Source organism: Saccostrea cucullata, unplaced genomic scaffold (assembly GCF_032062105.1).
Source record: "Saccostrea cucullata isolate Sc308-1 unplaced genomic scaffold, CSIRO_AGI_Scuc_v1 ctg7454, whole genome shotgun sequence".
Taxonomy (NCBI): Eukaryota; Metazoa; Mollusca; class Bivalvia; order Ostreida; family Ostreidae; genus Saccostrea; species Saccostrea cuccullata.
In genome coordinates, this window is record NW_026929281.1 from 17,664 (window position 1) to 35,416 (window position 17,753).

A 17,753-nucleotide genomic window follows, 5' to 3' on the forward strand; every position below is an offset into this window, starting at 1 on the left:
ACACATCGCAGCTCCTCGCTACAACAGGTGAACTGATTGTTCCATCGATTTCTATAAATTGATTGATTTTAAAAATCCAAAGGTTTTTCAGGTATTTACAATTTTAGATGGTTTTTTTGGTTCCTTCCCAGAGCAATGAATAAATTTGAATATCATGACACTAGAATTCTATCCAATTGTGCTTGCAGTGTGTATTTGGGGAGATTTTTGGGCAAATCACTCGATCTTATTTTTTACGGACAATGAAGCATTAGGTTCTGTCATCAATAAACAGTCAAGTAAGGATAATAGGGTCATGCAGATGGTTTGATATCTTGTACTCACATGTTTGAAACATAATATCAATTTCCGCGCTATACATATACCGGGTAAGAATAATGTTCTAGCGGATAGTCTTTCTCGGTTGCAGGTACAAGGGTTTCTACATTTGGCACAAGATGCACGAAGGGAGCCGTCAGCAATTCCAGAGGAATTGATGCCAAACAACTTTTGGACAACATTGCAAAATTGGCCTCAGCTGCATTAGCCCCTTCTACAAAACTTACTTATAAATGAGCATGGACAACATTTGATACATTCTCTGTGTCTTTTAAGATACCCTACAGTGTTCCATTCAGTGTAACTACAGTGGCTCTTTTTGTGTCATATTTGTTTCAAGAAGCCTTCTCTCCCAGAACAATATCAACATGTTTGTCTGTAATAGCTTATGTTCATAAGATGTTGAACTTTGAAGATCCAACTCGTGCATTTTTCATTCAAAAGTTAGTGGCAGGGGCTTATCGACTAGGCAATACATTCATATTCGTTTACCCATTACCAAGAATATACTGAATAGTCTTCTTGACGTTATCCCAGATGTGATTAACGATAAGTATACACAAACATTGTTCAAAGCGCTATTTCTGTTTACATTTTCATCATTTGCTAGAATAGGAGAGCTGATATGTGCGGCCCCTGAGAAAGCTAGTGATGTAGTACAATTAGCAGATGTAACACTTTCCTCTGTTAAAGGTAAAATCACTGCTATAAATGTGTGTTTCAAAAAATTCAAACAACTTTAATGGGGTACCAAAGGTCATCTCCTTTGCTCATGGTGATTGTAAAATTTCGGCTATATCAGCAAACACTGATTATTTGAAAGTTAGAACAAATTGCCAGGGTCCAATGTTTGTTTCCAATACAGGATCACCCATTCTGCGTACCACTTTTGACAGAACTTTGCAGAGTTGCTTACGCCTTTGTAATTTGGATAGTTCACGTTATAAGGATTATAGTTTTCGTATCGGGGCAGCTACTGTAGCAGCAGATAAAGGCCTATCTGATGCCCAAATCAGGTCAATGGGTAGATGGCATTCAAATGCTTTCTTAAAGTATATCCGCTCTAATATGTAAGATACCACAAATTGTACCATGACAAGGGCTTTTTCCCTGCTTAGCCATATAACCCCGTTTACTTAAATGCCAAGTTACCTGCTTAGGCTAGTAGCTCTCATTTATTTCATCTGTTAGAAGATATTCTGTTTCCTGTTGGGTATGGAACCAGTTCTTAATTTTTGTTGCCTGACATTTGTGACATGAAAGTTGCTTGCTTGGGCCAGCAGCTTTTCTTGAATTTTGTTGCCTGACATTTGTGATCTGAAAGTTGCTTGCTGGGGCCAGCAGCTTTTCTTAAATTTTTTTGCCTGACATTTGTGATCTGAAAGTTGCTTGCTGGGGCTAATAGCTTTTCCTTTTTGGAACATGAAAGACTGTAAAACATCACAATTCCCCCTTTTAAGTTAAGTGTATACATGTAATGATTTGTTACTTGCTTGGGGCTAGTGACTCAATGTATATAGTACCTCAGTGCACAATTTAAGTTTTATTCCTGAGAGTTTAACTGTTTTGGGATTTTCAATCAATTTGTACTTCCTTCTAGTCATTAATAAAATTTGAATGAAGTTTTAGAACAGGTTTTTGGGTTTGCTTATGATATTCTTCAAGTTGGAGCTTAACCGGTTGAGACCTTGTTTCATATCCATGCGTGGCTTCTAGTGGGGTAGTTTCAGAGATTTGGCAAATCTCCTCAACTTTTGGAGCCTTTGGACCCCACCTTCTGCCACTTACAATGATTTTTCTAGTCATGTATGTTTGCATACAAGTATTTTGGAATGTTGTAAATTTGATGTATTATACCACACATTGTGTTTGCAATGGTTATAGTTACAAAACTTCTAATATACAGGTTTGTTAGTCTAGATTTGTACATTTTGCTAATGCCTGTAAATTGTAATTGGTCTCAACCGGTGTTTGCTTGTTACATTTTTGTTTTTGTATATGCTAGCTTGAAATATATCAAGTCTTAATAAACATCAATTTCAACATATACATGTGTGTTAAGTTAAAGTATTCTAGGTTACTGTTCATTTAATTTTTTCTGGAAAGAGGAAGCATAAAAGATACTACAAAATTTTATCTATTTGTTTCATTTATTTTTATTTTACTCATAAACGACGTTGACGATAATCTAACAAACAAACTCTACATGTATGATAAACATGATGACTTAAGCTTTTCATTCGGTATGCACTACATCTAAACAATTTCTAAAACGAGGTAAATTATTAATAAACAAGTTGATGAAACAAGAATATCAACAGTCTTGTCTCTTGTTTAATGTCATCATTTCGTAAGTTCTATGGTCGATACAATGACCTTGTCAGCAATTACAATTTATCAGTGAGTCAAATATTAATGCTGACTGACGTTTTTCATAGCTGTTAGTCCATTATTAATGTGTACTGAATGGCGACAGATTTTTCCGTTATTTTCCGTTCATAACAAGAAGAACTCGGCGGGTGTGATCGCCGACAGGGGATGGTCACTCCTCCATGCATATTGCACCCAAGTACGCCACCGATGTTTTGGAGGTCTATGTTTCCTCTAATCCTATTTTGTATTGCTTTATGGATTTTTGATATTGAATACTGCTAGTTATCTACATACTTTTAGTCCATGTTTTAATCGGACATTCCTCGTATACGTCAAAATTTGTTACCCTCCATTGGCATATAGTGGCATCTCCATATTAGTGAAATTGAGTATTTCTCCAGAGGGACTTAACAACATACAAATAACAACAGATTACAAAAAGTACAGATTACCAAAGCAAAATATTAAACTTTTATTTTAGCTGGCACTTTCACGAAAACTCGAAATAACTGCAAAAGTTGAACATTTGAAGATGTAAAATCATTGAAAGAATTGAAACACGAATTTCTTATTACTGGTATATCAGTATTACTAGTGTATTGAAATACTGTAAAACGAGAAAATTTGGCGCATACGTATTTTAGCGCAAATGCAAGTGGGAATGCATTGGCGCAAATAAATTTTAGCGCTTGCACTGTTCAGTAAAATATATACATGTGATATACTTTTTTTATCCACACCCGTATTTGCCTTTTTGGTTAGTCAAGCACAGAAAGACATTAGTACTCCCGCATATCTGTAAACATTCGTTACCTTTACCGCGGTACGTTTTGCTATCACATGGACGTGGTACAATGTTAAAATTTATTTTATTTCTATTTTCAATTAAAAGAAATGGAATATCTACTTATTTAAATCACATTAAAACAATGCATGCGTCATCAGAAAATTACTTAGATAAAACGGTAATCCTAATCATGTATTGTCTGCAAGCTCAATCGCCATGCTTGATTGCATTGTTTACCTCGAGGCGATAGATGATTGACACACCGAGAAGCCAAACTTTGAAGGTGCTAATGATAATAATCGGGTAACAACTACCGTGGAAACAATAGTTTAATTAAAATATAATTTGACAGAATTTTTTGTCTTCCAAACCTGTGCACTGCTACGATCTTACTGTGGCGTTAATATTTTTACTGTGACGGAACTGTGGCGCTGATTTTTTAACTTTGGTGCTAAGGAATTTAACTGCGGCGGTGCCGCCACGTTAAACGACCCATGGAGAACCCATATTACTAGTCAACAATATAAGCAATATTATACACGTATCGACGGTCGACAGTGACAGTGTCTCTCGCTATTACTAAAGCAATTTGTCCGTATGTTTTGGTCTACCCTGTGACTCTATCAAAACATAAAGTAAACTCCCATTCCTTTTTTATACTTAAGATATCGTGATATTTTTATATTCTTTCTTTTTCTTATGACACACAATTACCCTGAAGTTGACATTCAAAATATGCTTGAGCTTCTGATTGACAAAATGTTGTTTTTGAAAATCAGGTCTTCCAACAATCTATTGGTATTCCCATTGGAGCCAATTGCACGCTGATATTAGCAGATCTACCTTTGTAGTCAAATGAAACAGATTTTGTCAATATCGTATGCATGAAAATAAGAAAACACTTATTGCGGCCTCCAACTCGAAATTTAGATATATCAACGACATATGGCCAATCAGCAATGGTCATTTCCATCCGTATGTTGATATGATATATCCTGAGGAGCCTGACATAAAAGATACCACACAATTATATATAGTTGTTTCATTTTTTTTTTATATTTTACTGATAAAAGACGTTGACGGTAATCTAACAACCAAGCTCTACATGTATGATAAACATGATGACTAACTTTTCATTCGGTATGCTCTACATTTGAACAATTTCTAAAACGAGGTAAATTATTAATAAACAAGTTGATGAAACAAGAATATCAACAGTCTTGTCTCTTGTTTAATGTCATCATTTCGTAAGTTCTATGGTCGATACAATGACCTTGTCAGCAAATACAATTCATCAGTGAGTGAAATATGAATGCTGACTGACGTTTTTCATACTAGCTGTCAGTCCATTATTAATGTGTACTGAATGGACGACAGATCTTTCCGTTACTTCCCGTTCATAACAAGAAGAACTCGGCGGGTGTGACCGGTCGACAGGGGATGATCACTCCTTTAAGCATAATGCACCCAATTATGCCTCCGATGTTTTGGAGGTCTACGTTTCCTTTGATCCTATTTTGTATTGTTTTATGGATTTTTGATATTGAATACTGTTAGTTATCTTCATATTTTTAGTCCATGTTTTAATCGGACAACCCTCGTATACGTCAAAATTTGTTACCATCCGTTAGGATATATTGGCATCTCCATATGAGTGAAAATTTCTCTACAGGGACTTAACAACATACAAATAACAACAGAATACAAAAAGTACAGATTACCAAAGCAAAATATTAAACTTTTATTTTAGCTGGCACTTTCAAGAAAATATGTTACAGTTTTATTTCATTTTTTCTTTTATCTCCGGTTTTTCTTCTTTCATTAATGTAGAGCTACTTACAATGCATCACCTGTTGATGGTAATCCTTTAAGATATACAACTGACAAACCAGTGAAGAGCAATTGAGTTATCCTGATGGAGATCTAATAAGATACAGACCAACGTTGGCCCCAAAACAACGTTTTCTTAACATTGAAAGAATTAGTAGCCAAACAATGGCACAATAATATCCGTTTTATTGGTCCAACAATAAGACAACAAGTTGGTCTGATTAGGTGCCAATGAACAAATTACCGGTGGCCCAACATTAATTGCTTACAATGGCCCAACTGTACAAAAATATTAAATGAATACATTGGTCCAACAGTGGTCCAATATTGTCTGTTGCATTGGCCCAACAATAAGCAAACAAGTTTGTTTGATTAAGGGCCGATAAGCAAATTAAGGTTGAACCAATGTTAAATGCATACGGTGGCCGAACATCAGGAACATTGTTGGCCCAAGAAAGGTCCAATAACATCCTACTATCTGGGAAAAAGGCTTCAAGTGTCCAGCGAGCCTTAGAATATAATTGAATGTGCAAGCCAAACAATGGACCTCAATCAGAGTAAATAACAGTTACGCTTTAAAAACTCAAAACAGTACATAATTTTGAGGTGTTGTATATGTATATTTAGTTTAAACTTTATTTCACTCAAATTAGACATCATATATACACAGTAGATAATACAAACAGGATTCGGAAACAAGTTGTAACAACTTATACTAATCCGTTTCCTTAAAAAAAAGGTAACCCAACAGCGATAATACAACAATAATGTAAGATTGGGCCAACAATGTGCTGCTATCTAGGTTTTCACACTTCACAATAATTACAAAGGATCAATTAGTTCACTGATAAGGACCCTCCCTATACCAGCTTAAAATATTTTTTTAGAAAATAATTGATAGTAAATAAAGTTGTAAAAAAACGAGCTTATCAATTTAATATTCAATACATGGTACATGACATTTCCCTCAGGAAAATGTTGAAACACAACAAAGAATCGTTGAACAGACATCAATGTAATTTACTTCCTTTGAGAAATAACATGTAAATAACAGGTTCAATTCGTGTATCTTGGCCTTTTAAAATTAAGTAATATATTGTAAATAATTTCTATTTCTTAGAATTAAGAATGAAGGAAAGATCACTCTAACTGCAGAAAAATACCATAGAATCAGAATTCTTTAGTGTGCAGTGTAGAGATGGTTCTTTGATACTTCTACAGTTCATTATGTCTCTAACATAACACTTGTACAAAACATCGTATGTATCTTAAGTGACCAACCAGAATTTCCTCCTGTCCATCCCTTAATGAACACTGTAAGTGTATGTTTCCGTCTTGTAAACATTTTCTTTTTTAATTAGGGATAAATACTTAAAACATGTTATTACTGATACTTTTTTTTAAAGATTCTGTCATAACAAAAATTGCCGTAAAAATAAGAATGTAATACAGATTTTAAGTGTTTGCACTATTTTGCTTACGAAGATAAGGAACGCGAGCTCTAAAGATAAAAATAGACAGAGATGGCAACGAGATCTAGAGTTTAACCTTTTAACATGAACGGTATCAAGAATACGATTCATTGGATTGCATTTCTTTACATGTTTATTAAAAGATGTGTGAATTAACTACACCAAGTAAAATTTAAAGATTTTGCAAAATATAGAAAATAATTTTTACAAGAGGCCCAGGGGCCACAGCGCTCACCTGAGCACATCGGCTAGGAAAAAGCAAATATCAGATCAGAACTGAAAGTTTACTGAGGTTGGGGGGTGGGGTTGAAGATTTTACCCCCCAGGGGATCATGATTTGAACAAACTAGAATCTACACTACCTGAGGATGATTCAATATAAATATTACTAATCATGGCTTTGACGTACTTGAAGAGAAAATTTTCAAAGGTTTCCTTATATATTCCTATGTAAAACTTTGATTGGCCATTTTTGCCCCATCCTACCCCAAGGGGTCATGATTTGTACAAACTTGAATCTATACTACCTGAGGATGATTCCTCGAGTTGCATCTTTCCTGGCCCAGTGGTTCTTGAGAAGAAGATTTTCCTATAAACTCATTTGTAAAACTTTGATCGGCCATTTTGGTCCCACTCTACCCCCGGGGGTCATGATTTGAACAAATTTAAATTTACACCACCTAAGGATGATTCCATATGTGAGTTTCATCTTCTTGAGAAGAAGATTTTTAAAGATTTTTCCTATATATTCCTATGTAAAACTTTGATCGGCCATTTTTGCCAAGATTTTTCCTATATACTCCTATGTAAACTTTGATCGTTCTTGAGAAGATTTTTCTAAAAATGCCATTAATTTTTCTCTCTCAGTCATAATTATCTCCCCTTGGAAAAGGATGTGGTCCTTGATTTGAACAAACTTGATTCCCCTTTACCCAAGAATACTTTGTAGCAAGTTTGGTTGAAATTGGTCCAGTGGTTCTTGAGAAGAAGATGAAAATGTGAAAAGTTTACAACAACGACGACAACGACGACAGACAAGCGGACAAATCAGAAAAGCTCACTTGATCCTTCGGCTCAGGTGAGCTAAAAATGCAGTTGTAAATCAAAGAGTGTTAGAGGACAGAATAACGGAAATTAAAGTTGGAAGTCAAAGTAATTATTTGAAATTTTCCGAGCGCAAATATCGCTTATATTTCTAGACAGTTATCATGTATTTTGTTTATCCTGCATCAAAATTATACATTTGAACGTCCAAAACAAGGTATTTTCGACAGATTTAGGCACATCTCTGCCGTGGAAACTAAGACGCCATGGCGTAAACATTGCAATATACATGACGTCCCAATTCGTTTAGAACGTCGGGATACATGCAGGAGACTAAAATTAAATTATAATGACTATCGGTTTCAGGAAATGCCAATTTAAATGTAACTAAAGTCATTAAAGCATCATCATACCAGGAACATGTACGCAGACAAGTACGCCTTGCTATAAAGATTGAGCGTACTTAGACCAAGTTATTTAAACATTCTTCAGGAACATGAGAGCATCGTATCATCCTACGTGATAAATTTTAATAAAAATGTTGCCAACTTTATGTGTGATATATATTTTTAACTGTCTACCTTCTTAACCTTCTAATGTTTTTCATTATCATTGACTGAATCAATGTTAAAAGGTTTGTTTTTAAAACTGTATACACCATTTAAAGCAAGTTCCTATAAAATAGGGTAAATGCAATGTGTTCCTTAACAATTGGACTGACAAACTTTGATATAATAATGCGGTTTTATTCAAACATATTCAGTTCTATGTATTTTAAAGACTTTTCTATTGAGAACGTAACTCGGTAGTAAAGGATGAAATTATTTTCAATGCAGCTAATAATGATGCACAAGGGAAAGAAAAACCATGAACTTGATTTTACGTTTGTTCCTTGTTATGTCTCAAGTTGTTCTATTGTTTAGCTATCGGTCCTTTTGTCAATAAACATTCAGTATCTAGTATCATTTCGTAAGTTTCGTAAGTTATATGGTCGATACAATGACATTGTCAGCAAATACAATTTTTTATTGATTTGAATGCTGACAGACTTTTCCATGCTAATTGTTAGTCCATTACTTATACACTGAATTGACGACGGATTTTCCCGTTATTCATCGATAATGACAAGGACAACACGGAGGGTGTGACCGGTCAGCAGGGGATGTTCATTCCTTCATAACAACTGATCCTACCTCGGATGTTTTGGAGGTCCGTGTTTGTACTGCTTCTATTTCGTATTGTTTTATGGATTTTGATCTAAAATACTGTTCGCCCGGAGAAAAATTTTTTGTGCCAGAATAAACGAATGATGGAATACAGGGTGTAAAAAGCATGAAAAACAGTGAAGTGGGGAGGAAGTACCATGTCGGAATTAAACGTGTAATGAGTCACACAGGCGTCAGATTAGACGGTTTTCACTGTATCCTTCGATGTGAGTATATAATAGGACTAAGACTAATAAGACTAAGACAAAGACTAAGACAATATCCTTAGATTCTTTGTTGTCTGACGTTAAAAGTTCTGTAGAATCATTCTTATTGGTGGGGGCCAATGTTCGTGGGTAAGCAAATGTTTCCCTGTTCGTCAGGAAGTAATTTCGTTGGTTACGCGTAAATACAATGCTTCATTGAATCAATGTTAACAAAATTAACCTTTGTGGGGATATAAATTCGTGGGTAAGGTTGACCCACGAAAAATATGAACAATGGTTCTCCACCAAAAACGATGATACTACAGTATGAAATTGTAAAATCTTTACTAATTATTTAATTGACTGAAACAATTCACAAGCATTATTCTCATTTAAACATTGCACTTAATACAAAAATAACCTTTACAAAACGTATACGGAGACCTATTTAGGACCTATCAAGAGGTATTTTTTGAATTCAAAATAAGAAAGAATTATAACAATTTTGTGTGAGTTTGAAATGTTATAGAAAAACGTAGCCAAGGGTAAGCCAAGAGTATTTAATCTCTTAAAATAAAAATGCATCACATTGAATTTAACCTTTGAATCATACATTTATTTTGATGAATGCAAAATAAAATAATAATTAAAAGATCTGTTTTCTTAATGATGTGAAAAACGTAGAATGTCTGCAGTTAAAGATGTTAAAAAACGCTATGGAAATTATATTTAAAACATTCTGTACGTGTGAATCAAATGATTACAATTATAGGAAAAAAATATACATTTTTATCTCTACAGTAACTATTAACATTTTTTTATACAACACAAAAATATTCTGTGTCCTCTCTCTCAAACATTTGCCCCACAAAGGAAATAAAAACATGTGCGAAAATGCATAACTTTAAAATCGATACGTTTTGCACACCATAAATATGAAGACACGCCATTTTGTTGTATATAAAGTTGGGGTCATAGAAAATCTGGGTTACTGTCGTGAACATTATGTCCGAGAAAACAACAAAGCAGAGGGTCGCAGTGATCGGGGCGGGCCTTGGTGGACTATGTTCTCAGAAGGTAATTACGATTAAATGTGATGTTATTAAAATTTCATATGTCGAAATTATTTTAATGATTTTATATGCAAAGTTGCAAGAGTCTAAAATTAGATTTGTAGTCTTACACGGGTGACTTGCTTTTTATCAGGGTATCAAAAGTACAAAATTTAATAAAACATGTTCTGAATGCATTCTTTACTTAGTAATACCCAATTATGCCAATTTGCACACTCTGTTAAATATTGCCGATATTCATAGTTAACTGAAAATTAAATGATGGTTATCAAAATAAATATGATATATTCAAAAAGAGTTGGGCGATTTCGATGTATTGTACAATGATCGATTGCTCATGATTTCAGGTCAAATAGCTGCCAAAGGCCCAAGTCATTTAAAATGTGAAGTAGAAACTCTTCATTCTAGTGTGGCTTTATAGACGGAAAATTGTAGACTTTAAATTTTGTATGAGATTACAAAAACGGAGCTTCTTGGCAGGCTTAAAATCACTCACTGCTTTTGTTGACTCGGACTATGTGAAGCGTATATAAGGTCTAAATAAAAAAAAAGCTTTTCAAAAAACAATTATATTTCATATATATGCATGAAAATGACTTAAAAATCGTGCTGAATATGAGATGCTGATAAAGTATCATTCATACCATCAGTTAAGAGTTTAATGATATGCAGAAGTGTATCCTTGATATCGTATCTGATCCGGTGTGAAAAAGGGCACTGCAGATTATTAGTTACACAGTCAGTCAGTGACCTAATACGGAGTCATGCAGGGTGTGAAATGGAAATCCGTATTCGCCGAGTCCAAATACGGATTTCCATTTCACACCCTGTATGACTCCGTACTAGGTCACTAACTGAATGTGTTACGAATTTATCCCGCTGAAGACCTTCAGAAATATCAAGAAAATCTATGCGCATAGTATGAAAATATCAAGTTTTAATCCAATAACAATCAACCTAAATATTGTAATAAGAAATTTAAGTAAACTACCTACGCAAGTTTTACCGTTTCTTAGACGCCATTCCTATTTACAATAACAACGCTTCGAACGGAATTGCGTGTCCAATTTTCATATTACTCCTTGACGGCGACGTAATACGAAAAATTTCAGGGCGTCATGTGATTAGCTTTTATCCAATCAATAATCTACAAATTTGTCTGAAGCGGGATAAATAATCTTACTTTTAAAATTAGTGCGTGCCGAAACATAACTATGTTTAACTACTAGCATGTTAAACATTTTAAAACATTATCATTTGCAGGACACATTTCTATAATAATGGTACATTATTTTTTTCTTAGTATTATTTTAAACTTTACATTTTTCAATATATATATATGAATATTCAGATTATGTTTTTTCAGTTGAAGCCATTTAAAGAAATGTATGAAATTTGATGATAAGAAACGGCATTTATGTGTAATCAACATTTAATAAAAGAAGTCCAGAGTAGAATAAACATGGGCTTCTAAAAATGAAAGAGGTGGATTAAGCTCACACCAACAGTCTATTGGACGGATCCGCCATGTGATTCTTGTCATCATCAGAAATAACAGAAATCACAATACATTATTTTGTGTGTACATAATGCCTTAACAATTAGTGTAAAAAAAACCTCCATTAGCAATCGACTTGATATTAAATTGTATTCGCCGACAAAGTCGTTGTATTGTCCAAATTTCTCGCGAATTTCTCATAAAAATATGCTGATATCCATGTGTCTTCAACTTGTTGTTCAATAGACTGTCGAGATATTGTTCACACGTAGAGAATGTTTTTTCGTATCTGATATAACATTGGTAAAAGATAAACGCCATCGGGTGATTAACGTAAATTGATACACTTGTAAGGAAAGTTAACGATTGGAAGTTAGAATTTTCAACATTACTAGTAGACGTGGTTACTAAAATAATAAATCGTCCATACGCCTATAGAGTACGACATGTCTTCTTTTCTTCAAACCTTTCACACTCCTACTATAAAAAGATCGATTTGGACTCTACTGTGAATGTGAAAATTAAATGTTTTTAAAAGGTTATAAAAGTGGCTTAAATATGATTTGAGTAGATATATATGATAAATCATTAATTAGAATACGGCATAAAGTAGGACCGCTCCGGAGATTTGACGCCATGAATTTGGTGCATTTCTAAGTCTTATGCAGAAAAGGTTCAAGCTGATTAATATCCTTATTTTCGTTTTATATCAAAATCTGTTTGGTCAAAGCATGCAATGTATGCTTTCTGAAAAAAAAATCACTGAAGATTGGTGTCTTCTGCGATTTGAAAAAAAAAATACGGGAAAATTACGCACAAATTTATGATGTCACACTAAGCACCTATGAAGTCATGTAAAACAATTTGAATGATTTTACTGCATGGAATTACAATAATTCAGAAAGGATGAATATCAGTTTCTTACATCGCTTCCAAATTATAGAAAAATACAGAACCAGATTTGAATTGAATCCGTACCTTTTTTGATGATGTAAAAGCCAATCTACGTTATATCGATCAATCTCTTTTTTCAGAATTTGATATCCAGATAAGATTTCTGACTATAGAAAATTTCTATATCTTTCAGACTCACATCTACGAAATTCGAAACATTCCTTGATGAATGAAGCACTGGATCGAAATTTAACCGCCCTTAAACTGTATTTTCAAACCAATCTTACCCCATCGATTATTTTTAAAGGGTGAAGAAAATGAGAGAATAAATTATCAGCTACCCAAAAATCTAGATATTTTTCTTTGTAGCACCTTTGTGAAAAGTTTAACATTTTTGAACCAGTGGCATTTGAACGGAATTTTTGGCCTTGTGGATTATGGAACTATACCGACCAAACAAGCAAAGACGATTTCGGATTTCCCATTCATTCTGCTATATACAACAATCTTAGGTACGTCAAAGTTCACTTTTGTGTCAAAAAGAAAAAGAAATATGTTTATAGTTCGTCAGCTGAACTCTATTTTTATGAGCGATCGACAGAGTACACTTCTTTGATTTCTAGACGTTGTGGTTAATACCCTGTTTATGGTTCTGTTTTTTTTTAAACACGATTACTCTATGCTATCTTCAACTTGCTCATTTACGGTACATCTGCCTCCAATATCATTTCAACACAAAGCCATTTACCATTCATTGTTTTTGTATAAAAAATCTTCGTTTCAGCATGGTACCCTAAAAAATTAAGAATGTCCCTTCAGAAAAGTGATTTGTTAACGCTGATCACATAGTTAATCTAAAGTTTGTTTATTTCTTTATAAATACACATGTTGCTTATATTGTTAATTACATGCACTATCTATATAAAGATATCATTCAACTATATTTACTAAAATGATATCTTTATATGCAATCTACTTATCAACAGATCCAATCTCCCAAAAGAATTACAGGAGTTTCCAGATTTCCCCTATCCTAAGGAATGGACATCATCTTATATCACAAGACAACAGTGCCATCAATACCTCAACATGTTTACGGATCACCACAAACTGAGACCATACATACGAGTAATCATGGCCAATTTCTCCTATTCGGACCATACATACGTTCTCTTCTTTATGACTGTACATAAGGGTAATCATGATTGATATCTCGTCTTTAAGACAACACAAGAATGGTAATCATGGCATATTTTGTCTTTTAACCCAACATACGGGTAACATTTCAATCATCTCGTCCGTTTTGCTTCTTATAATGATGTGTGCTGTGAAGGGCAAAGAATGCGTGATTCATTTGTAAAAAAAAATATGTTCTAACTGTATCAAACGACATGCAATGCACACAAGATTTTCTTTCAAGAAAATATATTTTATTTATGTGAAACATTAAAAGATCATGCAGCGCTATTTTTAATCAATATCTTTTTTTAAAATTGACAAAAGTTGTTTATAAATATCAAAACCTGTGGAATGAAATATTTTAAGTACAAAACAGAAATTTAAAAATAATTTCCCTTTCGTGCTTCTTTCATGCTTATTAGTTTTCCTTTGAAGACACGCACCTTCGTTCGAGATGTAAGGCCATTAAAAGAAGACCAGGAGAACAGCCTTGTTAAATGGATGGTCACATTTTCTCCGGTGAAAAAGTTATCTGAGATCAAAACGGAAGTGTTCGATTCTGTTCTTGTATGTAATGGGTATGAACATAAGTGTTCCTCTTCTTAATTTTAATTGCAAACTGACATGTTTCAAAACATGAGCATATTTGATTGAAGTTTACATGTTTTGTTTCTTCTTCATTGGTTTTTGAAGACTTCTTTTAATGTGTTGATAAATGAAAGATAATTGATTAGACACGAAGAACAACAGAATATTGTAAATCAAGATATCTAAAGGCTGAAAGAGATAGTTTTAATTTTTTTTGTAAGTTGAACACGGGTTTTTGTTCGTTATTTTCCAATCATGACATTGAGAATATGGAGGGTGTGACCGGTTGGTAGAGAATGTTCAGTCCTCTATTGCACCTGGTCCCACTTCTGATATTTTTGGAAGTCTGTGTTAACTCCGCTCCTATTTTACATGTATGATGTATAATGAACTTTTGAGATTTTTTTGGATTTTATACTGTTTTTTTACCTTCACGTATATCATTTGTAAATTCTTCACAGTCATCACAGTGAACCGTACACTCCGGATATCCCTGGAATGGAATTGTTTGAGGGAAGAATGATTCACAGTAAAGAGTTTAGACACGAGGAACATTTTGATGGACTTCGTGTTGCAGTTCTAGGATGTAGTTATTCAGGAGAAGACATTTCAATGCATGTAGCAAAGTTTGCAAAAAAAGGTATTAAGCCTAGACAGTAAATTAAGTCTTTTCTTATTGCTAACTATATAATTTTTATCCTTTATTGAATGTTTAAATAAAATGAATATATGAACATTGGTAACAAAGTACGTGGGGTGTTCGTAAAGTTCGTGGACGATGTCAATCTTTGTTATATTACTCATTAGAGATTTTGTAACAGAACAATATAATTTGCAATAATATTTCTTTTGTTGATGTGTGAAGTTTCATTCCCTTCGATTTAACAGAAATCATTCAATTTCATTTTAAAATCAACTTGTTCTATACCCGCGGAACACAATTAACGGGAATTGTACGTCAAAACATAGCGTCGAGAGTTCAAAAAAATATTATCTCTATACATTTCACATAGTTTTATCCAACATCCACTCATTAAAAATCTTTTTCTAATACTTGACATTTATTTTTTTAACAATTGTTCTCGATGTATAATTTCCTTTGTTATGATTTCAATTTCTTTTATTACTTATAAAAGAAACTCTGAAGCGCATTTGTCTTTCCTTAACTTTCGAACTTTTTAAAGTTAAACTGTTTATTCACATATTTTCCTCATTAGATATAGAGTCTCTGTCACTCAAATACTGCCTGTACTATTTGTCCACAGATGCACAACTATCTTGTGGCATGATTTCTATTCATCCAACATATTTTATGAGTTTTTTTTTTAGGATTTTTCGTGAGTAAAACACAAAAGTTCATTGTTATCAGCAGCTCCGTGACGTTCTGAAACGTAATCGTTTTAGTCGATTTTAATGAGGACTGCCTTCCTTCCCAAGTTGTTTTTTTTTCAACGAAGCAAAATATTAAGCCGTAATTTGTAGTAGAAATCGACGTAACAATTCTTAATTTGAATTTCTAGGATTTCTAGGATGTTTTTCATTTTTGCTTCATTTTACAGAGAATATGCTTACAGCCATTTGGTGTAATGTTTGTAAAATTCTAAATTTTGACCTGCTCCGCAACCCGAGTTTTGCATTTTATAAATCTAGAAAAGTTTTGAATAAATCCTTATATATATTTAAAAAAGTAATACGAATCATTTCGAACAACCCTCGTAATTTTACGTATACCGATATACATTTGGGGAAATAAATGTTCTAGGAAAAAGTCATCATAATTCTTGTTCGTTGACAAACACATATTCTCTTATATAGAGCGGTAAGTGTGATTTTTAATTTGGAGGGGGGGGGGGGAGAAGTTAAATTAATTTAAACTTACATCTAATATTACAAAATACGATTCACTTTGAGTTTTATACCGTGAAATCACTTATTTTCGGGGGGGGGGGTGTTGTTGTTACTTTTCGTTGTTTTCAAGGCATGAAGAGACCATTGAATTCATGATTACCTCGAAATGTAAAATTATCAATACTCAGTACTTCTATACAATATCGGAACCAAATTCCCATAAGCATGATTTCCATTTTTCTTCGTTCTTAAACCTCGAAAATTGGACCTCTCTTAAATATTTGATATTACAGTATATTTTCAATTTAGTTTATATTTACTTAAAGGTTTTTGCATGCCACAGACGAGATCCAAAAGACTTCAGGCCGTCTTTCAAAAAAGAAATAGAACAAAGACCTCCTTTTGTCCATATGACGAAAGATTTCGTGGTGTTTCCCGATGGCTCTTCAGAAAAAGTTGACGCAGTCATATTCTGTACCGGATATCGTTATTCTTTTCCATTCTTAAAAGATGACATCATAGCGATCCAAGATCAACACGTTCAGCTAATTTACAAACATATGTTTCATATAGAATATCTAAACCTTATTTTCATTCGAATAGCCCGGCAGTTTTTATACTTTCCTATGTACCATGAAATGGCAAAACTTGCAGTTTTGGCGTTGGCAGGAAAAGTGAAATTTCCGTCCAAAGATGTAATGAGGGCAGAGAGTGAAGCGGATTTCCAATCTCGTTTGAAGGAATGCAATCCACCGTCTCATGCCCATTTCTTTGGCGGTACTGGTCGACGATTTCGATACATTGAAGAACTCGCAGAATTAGGAGGTTTTGATCCGCTTCCGCCAGTACTCGAAATGATTTTTACAGACGTCGCAGATGAAAGACACATGAATCTTCCACATTGTACCGAGATTAGTTATCGGGTAACTGGGCCTAATTCGTACGTTTGCTTAAACCCGGAGAAGATTAAATCAAGGAAATCAAAAGCCGAAAACGTTTTTAAAGATGGATGAATCAATCATTATTTTCATGAATATTATTATTCATTATTCATCTTCTTTCATCTTGTTTAGAATTTTTTTTAAATTTAAATATCTGTACCATCTCAATATTTTCAACTTGTTAAACTACACTGCTTGATTTCAGAGAAGACATTAAATTTCTTTGTAATATGTATTTTCGTTCTTCTCATCTTTTTGCATGGCGCTGTCACAGACATAATTAACATTATAATGATAGTTTTTTTTAATTATATTGATAGGTAAAGGTACCATTTAGCTCCAAAGTAAAATAAGAGGTACTCATATTTTAAAATAAAAGAAAAATAGCGTTTAGTTTGTTTTCTTAGTTATATACTAGATGAAATCCCTCGCAATCGCTGGGAATTTCCAGTAACGACAGAGAGTATATTGTAGTTTATATTGTAGTTTCTATTGAC

The 17,753-nt window shown here is 33.6% G+C and overlaps 1 protein-coding gene across 1 annotated transcript; it reads left to right on the forward strand.

Moving 5' to 3' along the window:
* The first annotated feature begins 10,240 nt into the window (after nt 1–10,240).
* On the forward strand, nt 10,241–17,483 carry LOC134280295 (uncharacterized). Its single transcript, XM_062762697.1, has 7 exons — nt 10,241–10,312; nt 13,070–13,212; nt 13,687–13,828; nt 14,315–14,457; nt 14,929–15,107; nt 15,797–15,804; nt 16,504–17,483. The coding sequence occupies exons 1-7, from the start codon at nt 10,241–10,243 to the stop codon at nt 17,326–17,328; spliced, it is 1,512 nt and encodes a 503-aa protein (XP_062618681.1). The 3' UTR covers nt 17,329–17,483.
* The last annotated feature ends 270 nt before the right edge of the window (nt 17,484–17,753 follow it).